Source organism: Sparus aurata, chromosome 9 (genome assembly GCF_900880675.1).
Source record: "Sparus aurata chromosome 9, fSpaAur1.1, whole genome shotgun sequence".
NCBI classification, from domain to species: Eukaryota; Metazoa; Chordata; class Actinopteri; order Spariformes; family Sparidae; genus Sparus; species Sparus aurata.
This window is the reverse complement of record NC_044195.1, coordinates 22,341,041-22,368,031: the sequence shown is the minus strand read 5'-3', so window position 1 is coordinate 22,368,031 and position 26,991 is coordinate 22,341,041. Positions and strand designations below refer to the sequence as shown.

Sequence of the window (26,991 nt, the reverse complement as noted above, 5' to 3'; positions counted from 1 at the left end):
ATATATATATCACATATTATAATACGAAGAGAAGAGAGCTACGAGAGAGACGAGAGAGAGAGGAGGAGAAGATAGACCGTAGATATATTAGCCGAGACAGAGAGAGAGAGAGAGAGAGAGAGAGAGAGAGAGAGATAAGAGGAAATGATGACGAGACTATAGATGTAGACACAGAGAGAGACACAGAGAGAGAGAGGAGAGAGACACATAGAGACACAGATAGATACACAGGAGAGAGAGAGAGAGAGAGAGAGAGATAGAAGATATAAAGAGAGAGACACATGTATAGATATATATAGAATATATACTACTATATATATATAGATCTATATATATATATATATACACTACATATACATATAGACCTATACATAGTATAGTATATTATAGATATATATATATATATATATATATATATATATATATATATATATACACACACATATACCTTGTGTGAAGGCAGCCACTGCCATCAGTAAGGGTCCTGCGATGAACTGGCGACTCATCCAGGGTGAACCCTGGCCTACGCCCATAGAGTGAAACTGGATTTGGCCCCAGTAAGCCCCGCAACCCCTCAGGGGGGAAAAAGCGGCAACATCCCGCGACCCTCAAGGATAAGCGGAAAAGAAAACGGAACGGAACGGAACTGTCCCTTCAAGAATGGAATGAAAATGCACCATTGTGAACTGCTGAAAAACGTGAAATTCCTCACTGCGGAAAGCACAGCTGTTCCTGCCACCTGAATGTACGCCGGGTGCAGCGTGTGTGCTGAAATTCAATGGAACCCCCGGGGGAGGCTGCGGGACAAATCCTCCATGAATTTAGCCACAAGTTCTACAAACCGTGCAAGAAACAAACAAACAATAACACAGTGTGAAACTTAACGGCTGACTGAGGACATGGCGAAAACTCCAGGTAACCTTTTCTATAAACAGAACATAGGAAAAAAAATACATGTTCAGTTCAGTTCAGACCACTTTATTTATCCCAAATGGGCAATTTAGTTGTAGCTTTTCCAGATATCAAACATAAAAAAACAAACAAACATAAAATCATTACAACGATCATTCATTCATTCAGTCAGAAAACAATTGAAGAGGCACATGGGTACGTCATAAATAATAAATGAATGATTAAATAAATAAATAAATAGGTTAAATTCTTCTAAAATTAGTGGGGGCTGAGTTTAGGAGTTTGATGGCAGATGGAATAAAAGACTTTGCATATCCATTAGATTTGCTCCTGGGCACATTATAGCGTCGACCAGAGGGCAACAATAAAAACTCTGTCGACATAATGTGGTCTCGTTGGCTGATAATTATTTTTGCTTTCTCAGCAGCTTGTTTTTCCCAGATAGTGCCCAGGTTCCTCTGCTGAATGCCAATAATCTTGGAACATCCATGTACAGTATTTTCTTCGCTCTTGGCTGTGTGGGAGAGAAAATCACGCAGATACCAGTGCTTAATGGTTTTGTAATGCTCAGTCAGTTCAAGGGCATTACTCACCGGTTCATTCCTCCATTCTACTTCATTACCACTCGGCCCGGGCTTCTATCTCGTCCACACTACTAATTGCCTTCTCCCACCTCCAAATGTGGACAAGAAAAGGGAAGCAATTTTATGCAGCACATCAGCAATCAATAGCAATTAGGTGCATCCCTGACTAATCCCATTGAAAATGGCGTCTTGGGAGATGGCCAGCAGAAGACCTCTTAAAGCACACACACCTTCGGCCCCCAGACACACACACACAATGTGGACACAATAGGTGGACACAGCAAGTGCCGGCGGCGTGATGGAACAATTAATTGCTTTGTTTTTCCTATTCTACACTTTCTATTGAATCTTCATCGATCGTTTTCAGGGACCCACTCGCTCCATTTATATCCAACAGGCATTTTCAATTAGATAATTAGATAATTACCTCCTTCCTGGTATAAAAACTATGCAGATTATGAAACGCGATTCCACTCTGAAACCACTCAAAACAAAAACGCCAGATGAACTAGAAATGTGTGCAGCTGATGATATTGCATGAATGTGTCGAAGGAGATAGAGAGAAGCTGGCGAGGAGCAAAGGCACTGTGTTGGAGTGCTGTGGTGAGGAGGGAGCAAGCGCGTCAGTGGATCCACTTTTCCGACCTTCACCCATGGTCAAGAGCTTTGGGTGTCCTTCACAGGGTGGCCAGGCTCAGATGGATCTCAAAGACGAGAGGTGTCTGGGCTAACAAACTGGGAGCCGAGTAAAAAAGCTGAGAACGGATGAGTGATGTTCTTTAACCTCCATCTCCACCATGTGATTTTCAGAACCATAAACTTTTTATTAATTACTGTCATGTCGGATTACACAACCGGTTCTCAAACTTTTTTTGGTTTTAGATGATGAAATGTTGGCTGTGATAGAGAGGGAGCAGAGTCATTATTTTGCTAATGGGATAATGGTGCAGTTTCAGACAGCCTCTCGGAGAAGACTGCGTCACTTGGTTGTTCACAACACGAGTGAAAGCAATGGTTAAAACCAAGAAGTTGGGTTAGGGTTAGGGTTAGGGTCGCATCCGCAAATCTGGCCGATCACAGCGCAGAATGGGTGTCGCATTGTCAGTTTGGAAAAGATACACAAACAGACCATATTCACACGGCACCCTGGATGTACTCAAATGGTACTATCAGCAAGAAAGTGGAATTCTAATGTCAGCAAACAAGTCATCAAATATGTTGTTTTACCTTGAAATATGGCTGATCGTGCCACCAGATTTTTTACTATCCATCATCTTTTCAGTTTTTGATCAATTGGTCAGATGACCTTCCGTTATACAACTTGCAATCTGGAAGCAGCAGCATTACACTATCCCAGCATTCAAGTTTCCCACCCTGAGCGTGAAGTTAGAGGAAAAGCTTGATTGAGGTCTGGCCAGTCGAATGTCAGAAAGATGTGGGGGGCACTTCTGAAGAAGCATACTGGCAAGTTAAGCAGGTAAAATAATATGGTTGTTTTTTCCAAACTCTTACAAAAAAGTCTATACTTTACCATTCGGATGGTTTTTAGGGCAGTGAACACGCCAGACTTGTCCCGAGGCACCGTTCAGAAGTTATAGATCATCGAAAACTCAAATTCCGGTTTGGACCACTTCTGGTTCTCTGAAGAATAGGAAACCGTGCCCAGTCGACTAAGAACCAAACCAAATACCGTAGAACCAAAGTGTCGTTACACGTTTATATAAATATAAAAAGATGCCCCTCCCCCAAATTCTTCAGTTTTCTCTTTTTTCTTGTCCCGTCCACTCAGATTTTGTCTCGGGCTCTCGAGGGGGCTGGTTGGGAAACACTGGTTTATACTGTGCAGCATATGCATGAGACATCATTACACTCTTATCCCAAAAAAATACAGAAACAACAAATTGTGCAGAGGAGAGAAACACATAATTGTTTATTACCATTTAAGTGATTTGTGACTATTTCATCACTGCATTATCAAAAACACAAACAACACATAATGACCATGCTTATGTAAAAGTGATGTCTCAGTGCAAAATGATTATAAAATGTATGAAAAAAATTGTTCAGACCGCTGCCTGAGGGTCTGGCACAGGGAGAAGGCGGAACGCTGCGATGCAGTCGATGACCCAGCTGGAGGGAGCGGACCACACTTTGCCCCGCCTCACTACTGCCGGCTTGTGTGGGCCCTGTGGGTCAAAGATGATGTACTGGGTGCAAAGCGCCTGGTCGGAGCCTGGCAGCGCGTGGTAGGCGGCCGCACTGAGGGTTTGTGTCACATCGCTGTCGGGCTTGGGCTGCCGGCTCAGGAATTGACCTCCTCCCTCCCGGAGCAGCTTGGTGAGCTCATATTTTGAGGGTGCCTTGAAGGAGCCGAGGAGGAAGAAGAAACAGCCGTCGAAGAGTGGAGGGAGCTACAAAAAGAATGGAAAAAAAATAATAATTTGAGTATTAGAGAGAATTTCCAAACACTTTCTTGTGCATCAAAAGCTAGGTCCTGAAAAGATCTGTTACCCATCATCCCCTTCCCTTAAAGCATGTCAGTCCGCGCCAGCAACGGAAGAAAGCCTCCCCGTGAGAACAGTGGCAAAGGATTAAAGTCTCCTCTTTTGTTTATGATGAAGTTAAAAACCGACTAATTTCATCGCCACTAAATCTAGGCTCTCCTATTACCCAGTGTCTGTGTGGATGCTTAGTATTTACTTCTTTGCTGCAGAGCCAGGAGACATTTTTTATCAGCAGCGTTCTCCAGACAGACTCTGCTGCTTTAAACAGCAATGCTAAGTGGTTTGGTGATTAGGCCACTGGAGACTGTTCTTTCACAGCATCAATGAACTCAACTGTTTTGGGGTGTTAACTGGCTCTCTCAAGAGTTTCTAGTACGAGAGTTCCTTGTGTGGTCACACTGTAGTTTGATTTCACTTTTGCTCGTTTACATGTGTGTCCTACATTTTTATTCACTTTTTCATTTTTCCTACCATGGACATTGTGTTCTGTACACAAGAGGGAAGAAAACAGATGAAACTAACAATAGGGACATCTTAAATCTACAGTTTATAATCATGTGAGCGAGCCTCTCGAAGCGCTAACACCTTTCGAGAAATATAAAAAGGTAATCTCTGACAACATATTGTTTAAACAATGCCTGAAAGAAGTATTCACTTTATTTATATTTTATTATTTTAAAGACATAATAGCAATATCTACACATAATCCTGACATTGAGGCAAAAACGCACCTTAACACTGACATTGACTTACAGGGGACCAAATTTCTACTAATTTATCAAAACCGTGCAGGTATTTACCCCCTTCAGAGGCAGCTTTAGCAGGAAGTAAAGCCTTGTGTGTGTGTGTGTGTGTGTGTGTGCATGTGTAAATAGTCTGTATCGGCTTTGTCATCTCGATGACGCCGTGTGTCCCCATTCTTCTTTACCTCTGTCAGGTTTCATGGCGCCTGGGCCAGTGAGCCACAATTTTCTAGTCCGGCCACAAATTCTCGTTCAGACTGAGGTCGTGACTCTGCCTCAGCCTCAGCAGGACATTAATGTTGTCGTTTTGGAGCCTCTTCTGAGTAGCTGTGGCTTTGTTTGGAGTAGGTGTCTTTCCGGAAGACAAATCCTCTCCCAAATCATCACAGTTCTCTTGCGGACTGCAGCGACTGCCCTCACAAACCTTACAGGGGCCTGCTGCAATGAAGAATCCCGATGGCATGATCTTGCTAATACCAGGCTTTGAGTTGGTAATGGTGCATTTCTGCTGATGAATGGTGTTATAGCCTTAGATAGTGTCGCATACACTGCCTTCCCTAATCAATACTTCTGTTTGTTTTTCTGCATGCAGGTGTCAATATGAAACGGTCAAAGATATATGTGCAAAGGGGTTAATACTATTTACATTTCTATAATTTAATTCTCTAATTCATTAAGATCAGTTTGTAGAGATTTAAACTTTTTGTTTTCTCTCAAGAACAGCACAATTACACTGTGATATACAGTTTTGAAAACAACTAACATGAAAAAGTCAGAGGGAGTACTTTTAACAGTGCTCTATGCTGCTGAACAATCACCATGAGTCACTGCCTGGAAAAACACATTTCTCCCAAGGACAGTGTGTCTAGACAATCTATACTCGTCTATTTCATCTGTTTGTTTGTATGCTTCTCATTTACCAAGCTGCATCTGTTGATGCGACTGCGCTGGGGGCCCTCTCCTGCTTCGTGCTCCATTTCGGGCATCCACTTGCCCGCCTGCAGACATGCCTCCACCCCTGGCATCAAAAAGAGAGAGGGAGGGGGGAGGGGGAATTAAAGCTACAGCTAATTATGTTGACTTGAAAGAGTGTGACAAGGCAAGGATGACAAAGCTCATGTCTGTTTTATCACGACGAGTTGGAAAATTTCAAGTATTGGCAAAGCTGCCACTGTTGACAGAGAAAGATGCCCACAGCGTGATGGAGTTAATGATGCAACCCTCGTTTTAAGTATCTCGAGCTTAAGCAGAACTCGAGCATCATCTCTTCTCTCCCCGTCCCTTGAGGTTTTAGAGTAAAATTGTGACTGCGTGACAGCCAGCATCCCGGCGTTCTTTTGAGTTGGAAGAGAATCTTTTTTGTTCTACATCTTTTAAGAAAAGCATCTCAAAAGAGAGAAAAGTTTTAGCCCAAAGTATAGGCAGATACAGAGGGTGAGACAGTCATATTTTAATGACCCCTCACTGTCAGAGATTAAAAAAAAAAAAAAAATGCTTCTCAAGACGATTCAGATCAGAGAGCAACTGTTCTCTTTAAGTGTTTTATTACTGAATATCATAGAATGGGAGTATATTAAGAAAAAATCCATCATATTGAAACTAGTTTTGGCTGAATAAAAAAAAAAAAAAAGGAGTATAAAAGATGTCAAACAGACCTGAGACCTGAACAACTATTTTGATTGTGACACTTCCAAAGAGACACAAACAGTCCTACACACCTATTCGTGATTCTATTCGTGATTCTATTCACCTGCACATGCATTTCCACACAGTTGCTTCCAGCTGCGAGATATGGTGACATGAACACATGAGGGTAGATGTGTGTGAGTCTACACCTTGTCATAACACACCCCCTGTCATGAAACAGCAAATTCCACACATACAGTCCGTGCACGCACGCACGCACACACACACACACACACACACACAGTCTCCTGAACATGTGGTACAATGTAATTACATTTCTTCATCCGCTTTAATTACAGCTGTCACTTACATGGACCCTGACAGAGACTTGGGCAGAGGAGAGGGGAGATACTGGGGTTAATCGCTCCGGACGATGGCGCTTAGAGCTGATGAGTCATTAGCATATTCGCTAATTACATTCACAAAGGCTGAATGCAGAAAACATCTCAAACTCCTTCCTTCCTGAGTCAGTGAATGAGTGAACAGCCAGATGAACCCACTTTCCTGATTAACCATGACACCAACTGCAACTTCACCGTCATTATGAGGACAGTCGCTCATTCTTAATCGACTGTCAGCATTCTAAAAACTAACCGCTGTCATGCTACGAGAAAAAATAATGTATAACGTATTCTGGTGTGCGCAGGTGGCACAGAAAGCAAAACACCGGCCTGCAGTTGAGTGCTGGGGTTCAATCCCTGAAAGCGATGCCTCCGGCAGGACCAAGTGTCCAGCTGGGGGCAGCTGCCTGAGTGAAGCTCGTTGCTAGAAGCTGCAGAAAGCATTTAGAACCTTCTGTGTGTGAGGAAGAAGGCACGTGGGGGCATACACATGCCTTTACCGGCCAACAGTGGGAGTAACAGAGACAAGCATGATGGGATGTTAGCTAATACAAATTGAGAAATTATGGGAAAAATATATTAACAAGAACATTTTGGGAAATGTTGTTTTCTTTCTTTCTGAGAGTGACATGAGAGGATCAGTCTCTCAAAGGAAACAGTTTGCCTGGCTCTGTCTAAAGTGAATAAAATATGTATGTATGTACACATACAATGTATACGTTGCTTTCACAATGTGTCTTGTTTGTTTGACCCACATAACAACAGAAATGTAAATAAAAACCTGGTACCTACAGAACTCAGGTCCTCCTGAAGCCACAAACTGTCTATTAATACATTTTTGTTTATATGCAGGTTACGCAAATAAGATACAACATGTTAATTAGTGAACTTGAGATCGTTTTTCCCTCGTCTTCAGCAAAGCTAGGATGGGGGGGGGGGTCTACTGGATCACAAAATCATGATCAAAGATCTAAACTGTAATCTTTCTTGTCAATGTTGATATCCCCTGTAGACTCTGGCCACACTTTAGGTAGCCTTTAAATGTATCCATTAAAACACAATTTTACTTTAAAGATAGTTCTTTATTGGCACAAGCTCCTCATCCACCATGATTGCCAGCCATAACTCCAGTTGCATTATTTATTTAAATATAAATATAAAAATATATCATTAATCAAGGAAGCTCCACGTGAAGTAATTCCTGAAGTAATACCTAGTTGGCTACTCCACTCTACTGGTTTATTCACAGGGACAAGAGTTTCAAGTCATCAAGGTAATGTGAAGTATGGAAACAGATACAAAGTACAAAGTCGCCTGAACAGTAGACTGTGGATGCCTTCAAGATCGATTCTGATCTTCAGTGGTCAGGCATCCCTACAAGTCTTCAGGCTAACTTTTTCCACTACTAGCACTGGTGCTCTGTTTAAAAAAATATCAACAGAAAGTGAAGAAATGTTTTGGCGATTAGTCAAAGAGATCTATGTACTGTGTTGAAGAGATATCTACAGGAGTTTTTGTGCTAGCGCTAGGCCTGAAAACCTCTTTTTCCCGACACTCTTTGAAATTCGAATTAGTTTTGTGAGTGCAAAATGATGAACTGTTTGTTTAAGTAATGTACAGATGATGTGTAACAATCATTTAATCTTTGATGAAAGCTTAGTGAAGACTTTGACCTCGACTGGAGCTCCCCATTAGGCGGGATAACATTTTCATTATGGGTTTTAAACAAAACATAGAAGCTGCTTCTCCAAGGAAGAAAAATATGTGGCAACAAACCATGAGATCAATAAAGAGGTATAAGCTCAGGTAATGGTATACAAAGGCAGGTGACACAGAGAACTCGGCTGCTTGTGTGTGCGTGCACACACACAAAAACAAGGACAGAGACAGATAAGATGCAACAGTGATTGTCATGAGGGAGACAAGCTGTGTCAAGTGCTCAATCTGCGTGGAGAAAAGATGAGGGGAGGGGCTGAATACGGTCCAAACACACACAAAGTCTTATATAGTGACACAACCACACACATTCAAACTTGAAATGACTTACTGGCAGGCAGGCAGACACACACACCCACACAGTGTGGAGATGCTACTGACGGATACACCAGTCAAGGGCACACCAAGGTGCCAGAAAACTCTTTGACAGAAAGTCTCTTTCTACTCCCCCCCCCTAAAGAAGACTTCCTCTGAAAATCAGCTTGTTGACTTGGTTCAGGGATGCCAGGGAGACTGGCTTAGAATCGTTAAATTTCTGCTAAGTATTCATCTTGGTATAAATCGAACAGAGGAAAGAGAGTTAGCCATCTTTTCATCGCTATTGATATTGAAGCCTTCAGACACAGCAATTCCCCCAGTCATCCGCGCGCTTCTATTTGGCTGTCAGACATGTAAGCAGGTCTGAGCGCGCACGCATACACACACAAACACACACACACACACACACACACACACATACACAGCAGCAGCAGCAGCAGCAGTAGCAGCAGGCAAAAACAATTTACCTGAAAATAGCTGGATGCCAAATATTCTTTTCATGTTTCTCAGGGTATTCCATGTTGTAGAAAATAAAAAGTAATGCATTTGGAAGTTCCTATTCCAAACACGGAGCCTGAACTCACTTGAAAGGGTGCAGAGAAGAGGAAATGAAAGATCAAATGTACACGTCTCAGACAAGGAGGAATTAACACTCGAGCCTCAGAAGGATTTAACTGTACATTTACCAAATTAATAAAAAGGTTGGAAAAAGTTTACGGTGAAGTTCCAATGCTACACTTGAGCTAATACAAGTACATCATAGCTTTATCTAAGAGAAAGATGGCAGGTAAGATGTTCTTTGGAGTAATTTTATGGGTTTTGTGCTCCTCTTCTGATACCAAACAGCTTGTGCAGCACAATCCATTTGTTCTGCAGTGTGGTTCCAAGAGTCCAATATTTACCTCCTACATTTTTTACTTGTACTATACCATGCCAAGAGTCACCTTACTGCAGTAAACATTACTCCCAATGCAGACAGAAATAGTTTTTCGGTTGCTGAATAGCTGAGCTGAATGCAAATGTGACCTTGTGGGAAGCACATAAACACGAAAACACAAATAAAAATAGACGTGGATAATACAAATATCAATAACAAAAGCAGTTTACTTAGATTGTTATTACAAAAGGTGAAGTTTGCATTAATCTAAATCTAAGTTTACGGTTACATTGTTTCACACCTGGCAGCCTGCAGGGATTCTGCTCCCAGGCAAGAAACAGTCTGCCCCCAACAAAAGAACCTTTTAAGCACTTTCAAGGTAGATTAAAGGGAAAATTTCAGATTCTCAAAGCCTTTATCGCACATCTAACATGGTATTTATGTATATTGGTATGTATTATGTATTGGCTTCATATTAACTTTGGCTGTATGTTTTGGTCGTGATTATTTAACCCTTGCTAATTTTAACTCCAGGGGACTAACAAGTATGATGATAGGATAATTTTGATGTTTGGTTCACTTCAATGGTGTATATGAATCACCAGATTATAACCCGCCACTCGCCCAATGTCAACAGCTAAGATTGTCATTCATTGTTTCTGATGAACTCTAACCTTTCCATTCAAAGCCAGTATCCAGTAAATGATGGGGTAAATACTAGACTTTTGGATCTATTGTAAAATTATTTGGATTTACACAACATGAATTGTATTGATCTTTATTTGCAACCACAGCTATTGCTTTAACAAAGAATCTTGTTTCCTGCTTTGATTGTGTGGTCATACACTTCACTTGTGTTTTGATTAGTATTAAGGTCAGAACAGCATATAATAACTGAAAATACATTTTGACAGAGAAAGGGAAAGCAATGCCAAGCTTTGGCCTCAGGTGCATTTAACATTTCAGGATATTTTGGATAAAATCTGCTTTAGTTTTACTTCAGCATTAGCACTCAGCCTAGGTCCCAACAGCAACATTATTTAACAAGGCTCCCTAAAATAGCATCTACAGAGAAGTACCCAGTCGACGGCTCACACTATACTCACAGCTGAATTTGACAACCCAGCAGCCAGCAAGAAGACCCAGGAGGGTGGAGTAGGTGGTGGGCATGTGTCCTTCTGGCAGCACGACATGGCTCACTGGAGGAAGAAGAGACACACAAACACAAAGACACACACAATTGTGTACAAATGAGTTGACCTGCACATACACAAATAGCTGCCACATGCTGCAGTCCGCTTTGCCGTGTCTTTCTCTCAAGACTGAGTGTCGAGCTAAGACTGAGACAGTTCTGTATCTCAATAGAATAACAGTAGGACACATCTTCACTTGTTTCCTGACATGTCTGGATTTGGTCAACATCCCTGGTGCTTGTACAAAGGCCTAAGGGCTGTTGAGGACAATGTCTGTAGAGGCAGGACTGAAAGCGAGGGCTTATGTCCAGACATGCATGCCACTGATTCTGTTGAAGTGTGAGGCCTCACTGCATGGAGACTTAACCAGACAGAGACTGCAAAGGTGTAAGGATCCCTGATATATAATATTTTATTTATCGGATTTATTCTTTTAAATTAAATGCTTCTTTTGGTGTACCAGAATATTTTTTGCAACAAAAAGGACAGCTCTGCTGAGGCCCAGCTCATGTGGACAAACAAAGTTCTTCCAGTTAAACTTAAGTTTGGGACGAGCAACATAAATGACTTTAGAGGTCACATCGATAACATCTTATAAAGACAAATCATTTTTTGTTTTTATCATATATCTACAGAGATTGTAGGAAGGTCCAGAATAAAAGTTAATCTTGTCCTTTAAACATTATTATGATTGTGAATTAAGAATTTAAAATAGTTTTGTGGGTTACTGCTTCTTAAAAGGTTTGTGAGCCAGTAGTATAAAGCAGTTGGTATCATGTGGCATCTGTTTCGTCAGTGATCAAGATATTTATTAGGGAAAAAAGAAAATGTAAAATTCTACAATATGTGCCAAGCACACTGTTCTGCCCTAATATTAGCTAATAGTGTTAGAGATAGTAACGTTGACTGGTACAACAAACTGGAGGAAGTTGATGATTGGAGTGGTGTTTTGACCTGAATGCAATGGAAGGGGGGAAATGGAATGCAACATTTAGTGGCTCAATGTCATCACACTTCTAATATAAAAATATAAAAGAAAATTACATATCAGAACATAAATTTAAGCGCTAACATGATAGGCGTTTGGCAGACATAGTCTAATAATCCATAATCTAATGCTAGCTAATTAGCACTTACACAAAGTCCAGCTCAGGATGACTTTGAGTTTGAAGGTATTTCATCAGAAAACAAAGTGCTACATGTTGACGTGATAATGGAAAACGTCACAAAGATATTACAATTCATTCATTCCAGAATTGATTGGTGATACCAATTCATCAGCCCTGACCCAACTACATCTTATAATCTGCAGATGTTCCTCACTTTGCCTCAGTGAACAGGTGAGCCTTTGTAACCATTTCATTGCACAAAAGAGCTTGAGACAAGGACGCATAATTGAAGGTTAATTGAAGTTAATCGATCGAGGCCCCCCCCCCCCCCTCCCCCCCCGACTGACGGTGTGCCGCTATACTAAAAATTTCTGGGGAGAACCCTGCATGGACAAGTACAGAATGAACATTATTATATCTCCAAGTCAAAATTGTCTTACATTGCACATTGACCATGGATTTGTGTGGATTTGTTGCCTTCAGTTAAAAGAAAAAATTCTCTGAAAGCTCCAACGTTCATCCCTCAGGTCAGAGTAGGCAGAGCTGTGAGACACACTTGTGTTTTTCATTAGTGCTTATTCATCACCCTGACAGTACCAAACATTTTATGAAGAATGATTTCAATTACTTTTGCTTTCTGGTGTTCCTCCCAGCCATTATGCAACAATGAAGGACCTGCTGTATCACAATGATGTATACAGCTCCAAAAGCACTTGTTAGTTACTCTTGATCCTTTGTGAGTGATAAGCACCTACTATTGGAGTGCACAATGCAAAAAGACTCTGTGGGATGGGAGTAATGCCTTGATGTCTTTGCTTTGTATTCAGATAAAAAAAATCCCATCTTCATGGCGGTGAAGGCACTTTATACAATCTTCCTAACAAACATAACGACAAGGGATAGAGTCTGCTTTAAGACTGCAGAGCCTTTGGGTGGTTGAGCCAGCATTGACCTATCTAATACATCTTTCATGAACAGGGCATCCAAATGATGACTGATTACTGCTGATTACCTATTAGAGTGTATGGCAGTGAGTAAACACATCAGACATGGTTCCAACGTACCAGCAATTGGCTGGTAGCTGCTTTTAATTTGCGGTGTAGCTGAGAGCCCACATATCTCAAACAACTACATTGAAAAGCAATCATACACAAACAATATCCTATGAGGCTTTGACTGGAACATTGAAGACACATAAGCCCACTAAAGAGGTGTTTCTGCACCAAACATTACCTGAGCCAGAAAAGGTTTCAGTCATTGTCCCTCCCAGTAGCTCTCCCAGTTTGGCCAGGCGATGCTGTTCAAGCTGTGACAGCTTGCTGGCCAGTAACACCACCATTTCATCCTTTCTCACACAGTTGCTCACCTAACAGAGGACATAAGAACGTGGTTTAGATATGTCTTTTTATTAGCCATCTAGGGTGTAAAATTTCAAGTAAAGTAAGAAAATGAAAAAGGTTATTTGCATGCACACGTAGACACGTACCACGGAGAGACTGGCTGCGAGGCTGAGAGAGGCATTAGCATTTTTGGTTCCTTCTGAGGCTTTCTGGAAAATCTCCTGCATCTCCAGACTCACTGCGTAATCTGCGGGCCGCTTTCCAAACAGATTACTGTGAAGAAGAAAATTCAAAAGATGAAGTGTGTCAGTGTCCCACAGTGTGCACACATTTGTGTATTTATACATTTGTATTGGTGATCAAAGAGACAGTCATTGTAAACTGATGAACATAAATGTCTAATAGTGTAATAACTCCCATTAACTTATAAAAAAAAAAAAACCTGGGCTAATTTGCAGCATAATGTTATGTAGTTGCACACATGTTGTAGGTGGATTAGGTGTAATATGAGTGATTTGAAGATATTTTTTTGAAGTGGTCAGTGGTTTTTCAAATTCATGGATACAAGTGCTGAAAATACTGGCTCCGTGCTGTGTCAGTCCGTTTTAATGCAGAGACTTTGAAATATATTATAAGCCTTATTCTCATTTAAAATACATTATATAAAGTAAGGCTTATGTAGCTCATGGCATTGTATGACACAGTGATAAAATACTATTGCCAATACTAGTGATACAATAATATTGATCTATCATGGTTTAAGTCGTTTCCATTTCTACTGAAACACAGGAGAACAGTAAGTTGACACTAACTGTAAAAAAAAAGAAGAAAAATACTTCCAATTAAAAAACATATTCTCGAGCATTTTAATAAGTGCTGCAAATAAAGAAATGTTTTCAAATGATGATAAAACACCAACTTCATACCAGATTAGAGCTGTAATGATTACTTGATTTTAGTCAATCAGAAGAAGATTAGCTGCCAACTAATTTGAAAAAAATCATTAATTTCAGTCATCTTAAAAACAAAAATGCCTAACACTTAATGTTTCTAGTTTTTTTTTAATGTAGCAGTTTGCAGCTTTTCTTTGTAGTTTATGAGAGTAAATGAAGGGTCTTTTTGGATATGGACTTTTGAAAGAACACAAGAAGCAATCTGAAGAAGTTTGGGCTTTGGGAAATTGTGATGAGCATTTTGTGATGATCATTTTTCACAATTTTTTGAAATACAAAGACTAAACTTTAAAATGATGCCTTTTACTGCATCTTAATCTGCTAAAGTAAACCATCTTGCCCAGTGCCAGCCTGAGCAATGTTCCCTTTTCTTGTCTCTTAGCAACTGACATAAGATGTTTTATTCTTAAATCTAAAGTTAACCATACTAATTTGTGAAACCAACCTGTTTTTCCCCTCTCTGCCTGCCTATGCGACAAAGCTTTCACAGAGACTGACACATTGTTGATATTACGTGATAAGTCAGAATTCTCCAACAAGATATCAGTCATATCATTTCATCACAACCCATGCACATTTGGCATTTGTTTTCTATATAAATGGCCAAGCAAGACAAAAAAATATATAAAACAAAATCAATATTTGCCAGTCCAAAGCTCTGAGAAAAACAATTTGGCGATGTCACACCCTGCTTGTTCCGAGAAAGTGTGCACCCATGTGTGTCAGTCACTTGTTGGAGCATAATTGTTTGATAAAAGGGTGAGCTGAAATCTGTGCTTACTTCATTCAGAGGTCATTTCTTGTGCGATACACTAGGTCCGCTGGCTTGATAACATTACGAAGCTTTTTGAATTACAAATATTTATCTGTTGAGGAGACCAAATAATAGTTTAGTGTAGTTATTTAACCATAAATACACAATAACTTACTTAACATCATCACAAAAGCAACATTTTTTCAAATTTATTCAAAATATGGAAATGAGCCAGGAAATTAGTTTGCCTTTGCGTTTTCCTGTCTTGTCACGTTCGGTGTAACGAACACATCAGAGCTAAGTTTAACTAATACAGGTGCTATATGCTAATACAGATGCTATATGTAAAAAGGCAAGCCAACAGTTGTTCTTTTTAAGGAAGTTGCACAGTTGTAATGTAGACATCACACTGAGGAAAATGTTTAATTCTGCTTTTTTAAGTCTGTTCTTTCTCTTCCTGTGATTTCCTGGTTTGGAAGCCTGAGTCTCAAAAACCAGAACAAACTGGTAAAATTCGTTAGGCATTGCAGTAAGATTACAGGGGTTACCCTTAAAGATCTTCCACATCTGTTTGAAGTGAGAGTCATCTTAAATGCAAAGACTATTGCACTGGACCCTCAACATCCATTATATGTTGAGTTTCTGATGCTTCCATCAGGGCAGAGTCTCCCTGAGGGCAGCATGAACAGATACAGATTGTCCTTAATACCATCAGCTATTGGCTTTTTAAACAAAACAACAAGCATCCATGATCTAAGGTGACAGTGTTAGTGATGTGGAATTTGTCTTGTGTATGGGTTTGATGTATTATGCATTTGTATTTGACTACTGTCTGCAAAGCAAATTGCCCCACGGGGAAATTAAAGGTTTACTCTCCTCCACCAGAGTAGAAAAGTAGAAAAAGCAGCCTCAAGGTGGTTTATTTTTAAAAAATATATATTTTACTTTATAACTCAGACATAGCATTGCACCAGGATAGGGACAAAAATGTAAGTGTCTACCAGAATGTCATGTTTCCTTCACTGCTGAATCATCTGACCTTGGAGTAAATGTCAACTTCTTCCCATTGAAGACAAAAGCCAGGTGAAACTGGGTATAGAAGATGAAACTGCCACCACCCCTGCATTTTCGAAGGTATACTGAACATACATATTTGTATGTGACTTGCAGGCAGCTGCATGAAACAAGACTGAGGTCACCTTGAGGAAAGAGGAAGAGGAGTAGAGAATGAAGAAAAGCACAAAGAAGAGGAGGAGAGAAGGAGACAGAGAGAAGAACCAAGCCCAGCAGGTCGTCTCTAAAAGATTAGGCGTCAGCAAAGATAACACCTGGGGGACAATTAATAGGTCCACTGGTCCATAAAATATTTCATTTGGATTCATACCCCCAACCCCATACACACACAAATAACAAACAAAAATAAAATGTCCCTGACACTTATACATACGCGCACACACGCTGGTTTACGCAGCTGCACGTGAGATGAATATTTGAAGAAAAGTAAGGAAGCATGGAAAATTGTGCAGGAGGTGAAGTCACAAACACTCCCACAAGCCTTTGCTTAAGAACACAAGTGGGAGGCATGTGGTGGCGGTTATAGTGGATCACCACCGTAACCATGAATCTTATTCTAACTGGGAGGGGGACTTCAGAGTTCAGTCCACACCTTACACTACCTTTCAAAGCCTTTGTACACAAATAAACAACAGAACAGCAACAGAAGAGATACTAATATAGCCTACTGTTGGTCTGTACATTGCTCAGCAGAAGGTCTTTAAATGATTCATATGTCTAATGATGGAAATGCGTGGCAAGCAACTGATGAAGCAGTGTGTGAGGCCTTAATGCATTTTTAATCAAAAGGTTCATTAGTTACGATTCTTAAATAATCCACTCTCCATTTCTCCTGATGGTTGGATCAGCTTTGGCATCACAGCTTATACTCTATGATGTGGCCCAAGACACACCCAGCTCCACTGGAAAATGAAGCCAGATTGTGTATTGTTCTGTAATTGTTATGTCTCAGACGCCAAACTGTGCAACAGTTAAAAATAGCCAATCAGATGAAACTTTACACACTAACAGCATTCATGTCAGAGATTAGAGGAAATTAGATAATGGTATCATTCAAGGGACAGAAGAAAAAATTGTTTCATCTTACTCAAGAGAGGGCTTGCTGATCAAATTCAACAATATATCTCATAAAAATTCATTCAATCAAGTGATCATAGGATGAAATGACTAAATCAGCAAATTAATTAAAAGGTCAGATGTCCTTTTTATGTAGATAAATCATTTTTCAAAAATAATAAATCTACAGAGCTTATAGAAAGGTGCATAATTAAAGTATCTCTCTTCCTGGAAAACATTATTATGATGTTGAATTAATAATTTAAAAATGTTTGTTGGGTGCAAAATGATTGTTTTGCTTATCTGTGTAAGAATTGTAACTTTTGGTTACCAGCGTCAAACCAGGTGTGTGAGCCAAAACTATAACTCTGTCATTCTCATTTTCCCCATCTTGTTAACGCAAATTAATTTTCACACTGACATGACATGAACAGTGACAATCTAGGAACCAAGGTATGATAAGAACATTTATGTAAGAAAATGGCAATAAGGTAATGTATACAAAATGTGTAGTACATGTAGAAAATACACAAAATACTAACATATTCCTTTCAGTTTGTGAACATAACATATGGTACAGCGGTACAACTTGCAGACATCATCTCTGCTGTCCAAATGTGCTGCACTGGTAGATATTTATGCTCACAGGACCAGACTGAGACTTGTAGTCAGTGGCCCTGCTGTGCATGCTGTGTAGTTTCTCCGAAAATGCTTAAACCTGTTGTTTTGGAGATAAGAGGACTGTATTAAACATATTAGCATTCAAGAGTTCCCTTAGTATTTCTAATAAGCTCCCCAGCAAGTTTAATACTTGAGCAGGACAGAAAGTGGACTTCAAGACACTGATTTAAGGGACAGGGCCCAAACAATGAAAAGATGCAGTTCAATCATTCAAACCTAAAGTGCACACACACACACACACACACACACACACACACACACACAGGAAGGAACAATGAGAATCTCTGCAAAACCTGTGTTTCCAAACCCTGAGCTGAGTGCCAGTCAATCCATTAGGGATTGCTTTGGCAGATGTCTTGGTTCGCTTCTTGTGTGAGTATATGTGTGTGTGTGTGTGGTAAGTGGCAAAACTTAGGCAAGGATTGCATTCATCTTGCAGTATCCTGACAAACAGACAGTCCCAACTGCTGCCTCCTTTTTTTTGCAGATAAGTAACAAAGTAAATGTAAGATCTGGCAATCATGGAGGCAAGGACTCAAATCTAAATTAATGAAGCCAGGAGAAGACAGAGGATTATTGGTGTAAAATAATCGCAAAGAGAGCGCTAACTGACCAGCATACGGACCCTGATCAACTCCTCTATTGATCGCAATGATTAGCCAGCATCTCCTCCCTCATTATGGACATTGTGCTGCACATCTACCCTGCCTCCACAGGCCAGTAACGCTGACGCAGCATCGAGTGATTGACCAACAACTAATCAGCCTCGGTTGCTTTTTATATCCATTCAACTATGAACTGCACTGCTGTTCTTGAGAATAAAGGGCTGGATGCTTGGTACAATAACTGTGAGCCAGGCACTTGACGTTTTATTAAAAGGAAAAATGAGGACTGGTCCTGAATAAGAGGAGCACCTCTATGATGTAATGCAATGAAATACAATAGACAGGCATTAATTATTGACTTACTTAAAATGTTCTGCTTCTGTTGAGGTTTCTACTTTAGTTGTCTAGCTCAGTTGAAAGGTGTTACTTTACTATAACATATATGGAGAAGCAGAAACACTTTATAAAATTCACAAATTAATGTGAAATTTAAATGTATAGTACAACACTACAAACTAACTCACTGGCTTTAAAACTTTCACAAATTGTCTCATAGGTAGTATTTAATACAACATTGCTTTACTGGAACAGGGGTTTTGTTTGTCTATCACGTTAAGTTGACACTAAAAGATTTTAGCTATGATCTTCCACACACAGGCAGTGGGGCACCTGAAATCCCAGCATCATTGCTGTGTCACATTGCAAGTGTGTGATCTTAAAATGCATGAACCCCTGTCGCTGATCAGTCATGTGGTGTGAAAGCCACAATGACTGCAAAACTCCTGATTACAAGACAGAAAGTTGTATAGTGAGGCCAACACATTACCCATGGTAGTAAAAGTTTGTGGACCATTAACAGAGTAATAGCATCTTAATCTAGAACAAAAATCTGATTTGTCTTTTTTACATAAAAATATTACATTTGATTGAAAAAAACATTCCCCAATAGTGACAGTTTTCAAGAAGTCAGTGTCTTATGACAGCTGAAATGGCAGTCTGACGATATGGGCTGACGCATTGATTTACCACGATAATTCAAAACACATGAGTGGAAAAATGTGAGCCGTTTGTGTGTAATGGTACCTAACTGCTAGCTAGTAGCCAGCGTTTCTGAAATGTATTTCAAAAAGGGATTTTGTTACCGTAGTATGTCTCCTTATATCTTACATTGCTATCCTCGTCCCAGTGAACGGCAAAACTTGCTTAGACATGTATAGACACTACATCTTATTTATCATATCCATAAGAAAGTTTAACTTTAAATCAATATTCTGACAGTTGACCTGTTCATTAATGCCTACAGAAAGTGCTTGCTTGAAGAGCCTCACTCTCAATGTGAAGCATCAAATTGGATTCACAAGTACACTTATTAGATTGGATTGGATTTAAAAGCGAGTTCCCAGCATTAGGATGGCCTGTTTCATTTGTATTTGGCGGAGTAAATGACAGTGAAATGTAGCGGATATGTACATGTGTGTCGTGTCCATACTCTAAGAGAAATGCTTCTTGAGCTTTGATGAAGATGGCTGAGTGTGAACAAAGATAGGGAAGTGTATTCATCTGCCTTTTTTTATTATGGACCACTACAAATATGCTATGTTTAAGTAGATGGTGGCCACACAGTGAGAAAAGTAAGGTGCCTAGAGATTCCTACCATTCAGCAGCGCACAACTGGCTTTCAATTTGTCTAGAGGCACCTGCATCTTACACATAATCAATGATGATGCTATTCAAATAAATGTAGCACCAGTATGAGGACTGAATGTGCTAGAGCACAAAGTAATGATGATTTCAAAGCTAACTATGAGAAAATCTTGTTTTCAGGTCAGAATTCACAGTCAGCTCAAAAGACCATTGCTGTGAAGACATTCATATGAATCGCTCGAGCCCTTATACATAGCGTTATATGTTTTGTGTATGCAAGACTGACCCTGATCTTGTGTCGGTTCACTGTGTGAGCAATTTGACCTGTAGCAACCCTTTATAAAAGCCACACATCTGCAGTACTCTATAAAGTAAATGACTGCCATTACAAGCAGCGTTATGAAAACATCTCACATGTCAATTCAGTCAAGGCCAAGCATATCAAGAACATGAACAACTTACAGTACGGTTTGCGAGGCTCCGAGCTGCAGCAGCAGTTTGACAATCGCCAGATGTCCGTTCCTTACAGCATCATGGAGTGGAGAGTCATTTTCATAACCGGGTGTATTCAACAGGGCTCCCTTGGAGACCAACACCTCCACAACAGCCAGGTGACCAAGGTTACACGCTTCATGCTGGAACAAAAGGCATAACGCTCTGAAGTTATCCTGCTTTTCTTCGTTTCCATTTTTTGTCGGTTATCTTCTAAATATTATCCTCTAAATTCTCTTCCATTTTTAATCACTAAGTTGATACTACTTAAGGTGATGTACATGCTTCAGAGAGCGCAAATGAATTTGGATCTTTTAAGTGAATGTTTTAGATGAAATGCGCTTCCCTGGGGTGTTTTGAAAATATGAAATACTGAGGTAAGTTCATAGCTGCCAATCAGATATTACAGCTTTAACACACATTAATTTTGTAGATTTAACTGATAGAACAAAACCCTTTTGAGAACACTTAAAGGTCATATTGATAACGTTTTTATGCAGACAGATCTTTTTTTATTTTTTTTTACATATAACAGAGCTAGGAGAAAAAATTTGCACACATTGTAATGATTGTTTATATATAATTTAAAACATTTTGTCTGGTCTGAAATTATTGTTTTGATAATGTCTGTGTAAGAATTCCCATAAGTTCTTCATGCTTTGTAATTCCAACATTAGCTGAGCAATAACCCACTCATTTTCAAAAGGACTGAAGGATTTTGCAAATCTACACTTGCAGTAATGGACTCACTCCTTGATTTCTGACATGAAAATACTCATACTTCACCTGATAGTCAGCTTAAAGTGCTGTGGTTGTGTTCCACAATGACATGAAGAGCTCAGTGGCTGACAGGGGCAAACATGCTTGGTTGTGCTGCACATGTGTTGTCAAACCATGTTTTGTCTGTTTGCATGTGTTCTGTTCTAAGTTGGAGCACAATTGATGACCACAGCAGAACAGTACAGATTGACATTTCTGGTTGCAATTGAAGTTGGGCTTAATGCTACGAGAAACAGCTTTATCATCATATGGTACAAACAGGTGTTGGAATGCCAGAGATGTGGCAAAAGAGCTATTTAGAGTGGAAAACTAAGCTTGCATGCATATTCTAAGAAGGAAAAATAATGTTTACTGGAGAGGACAATACAATAAATAGTAAATACCAATATGTAAATGTTGGATAAATGTTTCAATAGTTGGTAAGAGAAGAAAAGCTACAGACGAGCCCTTGTGCAGAAAACAGTCTTGCCATCAAAGTCTGATGGACCACAAAGCAACTGTGGCCTGTTGACAAAACATTTTATCAGAGTTTTTCCACACAACAAATAAAGCTTTCACACATAGCGCTTGGTGTATTAGTCTTACCAAAGGTGTCCACCCAGCATTATCCTTCAGGTTGGGGTCAGCCCCCTGGTCCAGCAGTTCTTTGACAGCCTCTACATCTCCCTGCAGGATCCAGAGAGAACAACAAACCTGAGGTCAGAATTGCAGGCCTGTAAACGCAACCCTTCAAACACAGCAACTGATCCCAGTGTACCAAAGCCCCGGTGTTTATCAATCACACTCTGCAATGGGCCATTGATTACCTTGTCTGGGATCCAGAGGGGGATTACGGCTATGTTTACAAGGATTACTGCAAGACAGTTTATTCTCAACAGTGTGGAATATAACAGTCTGATCATCTGAAGACTAATATGTTCAATTGAGGGGGAAACCCCCGAAAGGAAGAGAAGACAATGAAAGCAGCAGATTTTTCTCAGATGCATTTTGAAAGAAACTAAAAGAAGTTTGATCTTATCCAAATTAGATGTAACTCATGTATACTTATAATTTAAACTGGTAATAGACAAGATTTTTACCTTAACATATCATTATCGTTTGATGTAATTGCTACAGAACAATGACTTGGTGTCCAGTAAACCTTGCTTACACCATGCAATTTTGTATGCCGACAGGCATGAAATATCCCAGGAAAATGAAGGCTGAGTGAAGATCCAGTCAGTCTGGCAACATTTCTAATTGCTTTCACGTCTCCATAGACTAAATGAATTAATAAACTCACACATTTGCCTTGTGTTGTGGATGGTTGCTACCCTGAAGAAAATGGAAAGTGATCTGATTGTGTTTACGACAGCGGTGCAAACTATAATAACAGTTGGAAATGCTAAGGGGTGATAAGTTGTCCATTTCCACTTTAATTTCCCACTTTATCAAGTATGACGCGCAAAAATTGTTTCTGGAAATTGTTTAACGTTTGCTTTTTCAGAATGCAACAGAAAATGGATGGAAGTACATAAGGTGAATTATTCAAAAACCTCTTGACCTTTATAGCAGCTAGATGCAGCAGGGTCTCTCCCTTGTGGTTCCTCTTCATAACGGCAGGGCTTCCCGAGGTGGGCCGACCAGCAGATGCACCGTGACCACAGGGAGATTTTCTGCCAGCAGTGGCAAGGGCAGAGGGGCTGTCTCCTTGCTCCGGTCTTGACTTTTTGATGCTCTTCTCACACCTGGAGCTACACAGAGATGGAGGGTTAAGGACAGCTGGGGACATTTGTGATTTTCTCCTCCTGCCAGGGGAAGCTCTGGGCCTTTTTGGGGTGGTCTCCAATGGGGCGACCTTCTCCTCTGCTCTGGATCTTTTTGAGGAATGCTTTGGGGTAGACACATTGTCCTGTTTTCCAGGATTGTCACTGGGGTTGGAGTCATTTGTCGACAGTTTGTCATGTTGGATGACACTGTCTGACATGCCCCGACCCCTTGAGGGACTCTCCCTCATGGGGCTACTGCTAGGGCTGAGTTCGTTAGTACCCCCTTGTGGCACTTCTAGTTGACGCTCGTCAGATGTGACAGGAGGGTTCAGGAAGGAAACCCTCTTACTAGACCTCCTTGCCCCTTCAGCACAGGGCTGCTTCTTTTCCTTTAACGGATCTACCTCCTCTGTGATCCCCCATTGCTGGTTGATGGTCTCCAGCCTGTTCTTCTTCATCATCTGACTGGTCTGCTTTCGTGTGTTCCCCGTGGCTCCCTGCACAGGCACCTTCCTGCTGACCGCATTTTTCTTAGTTGACCTTCTCTTTATGTTCTTGCTTTCATTTCTGCATCTTTGAGTAGAAGAAGAGCCAGAGTCTTGGGAGGATGAGGTGAAATTGAAAACTGACAGGTCCTGGCTTTGAGAAGTAATGGTGTCTGGCTGTGCTGCAGCTGTTTCTCCAGAAGACCTGTTCTCTGGAACTATGACCTCTGAGGGCTTCTCTACCACGCAACGTACTTTGCGGCTGCGGGGGCTGAACCAGATCTTGAAGCTCTTTTTTTGCCGAAAGACAGTGCTCTCAGGTTGTTTTTGAATCTCGGCCATAGAGGAGTCTGGAATGTGATAAGAAAAAACAAAAGAAATGTCAAAACAAAATGTTCCCCTCCTGCACATACTATAATTTTTGGGAACAGCCATCAAAAACGCTCTTTAATGCTCTTTAATGCACTACCTGTTGAGATGAAAAAACAACAAACTTCTTCCAAGCTGCCAACCAGTAATACTGACATTCTGTCAAAAGTAATGACACACCCTATCAACTTCTTCTTCAACACTTAACCATTTTCTGTGTACATTTAGACACCACAACAACCTGCAGAGTTGTTCACATTCTAACTACAGGGCTTAGAAATGTGCCCTGTCGTTCTTTGTCAAAGCTGAGATCTACAAACTAAATATTACCGTGGTAAATTGCGTTGCATAATTACTGTCATTACCGGGATGCTGGATGGGCGATGAAGATAAAAAAAAATGTAAAACACGCGAACAAGCCACTAATACTGTCATTCAGAGATTAGATTGGCGGAGAAAAATGTTTAATGTTTCAGCCAACAATTGATAGAGGGCTGTGTGGGCAGACGAGATAATGAATTAGACACATGGATTGGAAGATAACTGGCTACTTATGCTTTCAAGCTGCTATACAGTATGATGGCAACCACCTACCTGGTTGTTCTATGGGCTTTAGCAGAGACTCCAAACCAGAGAAGAGTTCAATGATGCTGTTGAGCTGCCTGTTGATTTGGATGTCCTTCACCCACGCAGGACTGTGACACACCACGCAGCCATCTCCTGCCTGGGCGCCAGCACAGGACCTGGGCAACAGTATCTTGGATTAGGAGTTACTTCACAGTTCAGTAAGAGGTAATGCAATGAGCTGATTGATATACCTTTTAAGACCACTCAGTCATGAAGGGAAAGCATAAATTAGGGATATAGTTTATACCTAAGGGGACATTAATTGCCATTGCCATGGATATTATGCAGTATTTCATCCGTACAAGAAATAAGCGCCATGCCAAAATAAAAGCATGTTAATTACAAAACTTCCTTATCATTTAGGAGAAAGTGAGCTGTAAAATTACTTTATTTTCCAGGTCCTTAACATGCGTAAAATACCTGTCACATAAGTGTTAAAGTTGTCTCATGATTCGGCCTAAAAACTTGCCTTAGTGCAAATCCAATTATGTTTATTATTACTGGATAATCAACAGAATATTAATGTTAATCCCTACTTAATCTTCTACAAGTTTACAAATAGGAGATTAGTCACCTTCGCACTATATGTGGAATTAAATCTTAGTGAACTAAAAGATTCCTCAAATTAAGAAGAGGAGGCAAAAGACCTTAATGTGGACATTTCGTTCTATAGTGAAAGGCAAAGTGGTAGGTGTTCACTACAAAAAACTGTATCATGGCTCTCTTCGCTTCAGTGAATAAGCACAATGCCAGAGTCCTGGCAGTGGAACACCTGGATGGAATGGAGCCATAATTAACATTACTAGTCGGAATCTGCGTTTGACCAATAAGAAATGTCCAACATGTGACCAGTTTACTGTTGGAGAGCATGTCAGCATAAAGCACATTCAGCTGAGGGCACAATACCTGCATAGCATATGCTCGCACATTCCGAGACACACGGGATCCTTCATTAACATCGAGCTGGGGAAAAACATAACATTTAAAAAGCGGTCAGTACAGTCAACATCACCGCCACTACATTGAGCAAAACGTTTTGCTAACAAGTTGATGGATAGCATTAGCAGGCGTAAACTTTAACATTTTCCCAATCTTAGCTTAAACTGTTTGCTCGCTGATGCTGATTAGAATGTTCCACTTATAAATCCCAAATGTCCTGTATAGTGGAGACAGCTCAGTTGGAGTATATTCACCATTCATTCTGTATCTCAGTAGCCACCCGCAGTGTGAAGGACCCTCTCTACACATCTTACCGACTCTTCACCCTCTCCTGCCATCTGGCTAGAGGTACAGGAAGCACCCTTGCATCCAGACTGTGTAACAGCCTCTTCCCAAACACAGTCACGTTCAATCTGAACCATCGCCATATCACAAAATCCCACGCATCAGTGTAGTCTGCACTGTGCTCTTGTGTAATTGTGGCATAACGAGGTAAGACACTGTATCCTACCATGGAACCCGTGGTTATTTATATTTTAGGTACAGCTATATTGATTATTATGCCATTTCCCAGTTGAGCTGATATGACTTAACGTTAGCAATACAGCACTAAACAACTGACTGACTGTAATCCTGTAGAATAATTGCTATCAGGTGCTGAAAACTACAACGTTTGTAAGCTAGCGTTAGCTGTTAGCGTTGAGGCTAGCTGTAACGTTAAATACTTGAGGCGAGTTCCCGACCATAAACCCGAGTTTAGTCTGACAAACAAACATGTAAAAGTTCGGAAAGTTATTGTTAGCGCCAACGTTTACTCAGCAATGGACGCTCCTTCTGTAACGTCTTCAGTAACGTAAACGTAACTTACCACTTGGAGCAAAGAAGCAGTCGTCGAAAGTTCGAGACCGCCTCCTTCGTGTTCTTCCAGTCCTCTGTCTGCACCAGAACATCATTATCCATTTCTTCGCAAAAAAAGTATTATTTCTTGGCGCCTTTGTTTTAACGTTGCGTGTGCACCGAAGATTACAAAACAAGCCAAACTTACTTCCTGGATACTTGCATCTCCCGCCAAACGTTTGCGGAAGTAGGCTGTGATGGTTGTCATACCAACGGTGGTGACGTTTTACGCGACCCGCCCCCAAGAACTGCTGGTAGGAAGTTTAATTGGCTCTATTATATAAATATGTAAACCCACTTAGTTTTTACCACATCCACATTACTGATTATTATTGATCATCTCACTGGGTTTTTTTGAAAAAACAATACAGATAACTGATAATTACCTGTTTTTCATGACAAATACCTTTTAGATAATTGATAATTTAACATTTTTGTATTTTGAAAACAAGTTCCTAACCTGTTGATTACATAAACCTAATACTTTAATATTCCATAGCTCTTATAAGATATATCATGTTCATGTATACTGCCCCCCCTCTTCCTCTTCTTCTTCTTCTTCTT

General features: G+C 40.4%; 1 protein-coding gene across 2 annotated transcripts; it reads right to left on the bottom strand.

Moving 5' to 3' along the window:
• Positions 1 to 3,397: 3,397 nt before the first annotated feature.
• On the bottom strand, positions 3,398 to 26,628 carry bard1 (BRCA1 associated RING domain 1). 2 transcript variants are annotated; one of them, XM_030428976.1, is made up of 11 exons: positions 26,399 to 26,628; positions 25,498 to 25,554; positions 24,559 to 24,707; positions 22,906 to 23,945; positions 21,948 to 22,028; positions 20,553 to 20,725; positions 13,470 to 13,596; positions 13,217 to 13,349; positions 10,788 to 10,880; positions 5,664 to 5,761; positions 3,398 to 3,907 (listed from the first exon to the last, which is right to left on the bottom strand). In XM_030428976.1, exons 1-11 carry the CDS (start codon positions 26,488 to 26,490, stop codon positions 3,560 to 3,562), a joined length of 2,391 nt encoding a protein of 796 aa, XP_030284836.1. In that variant the 5' UTR covers positions 26,491 to 26,628; the 3' UTR covers positions 3,398 to 3,559. The 2 variants fall into 2 exon arrangements, with proteins under 2 accessions (XP_030284836.1, XP_030284837.1); XM_030428977.1 differs by lacking the exon at positions 5,664 to 5,761 and having other exon boundaries at positions 3,691 to 3,907.
• Positions 26,629 to 26,991: the final 363 nt, after the last annotated feature.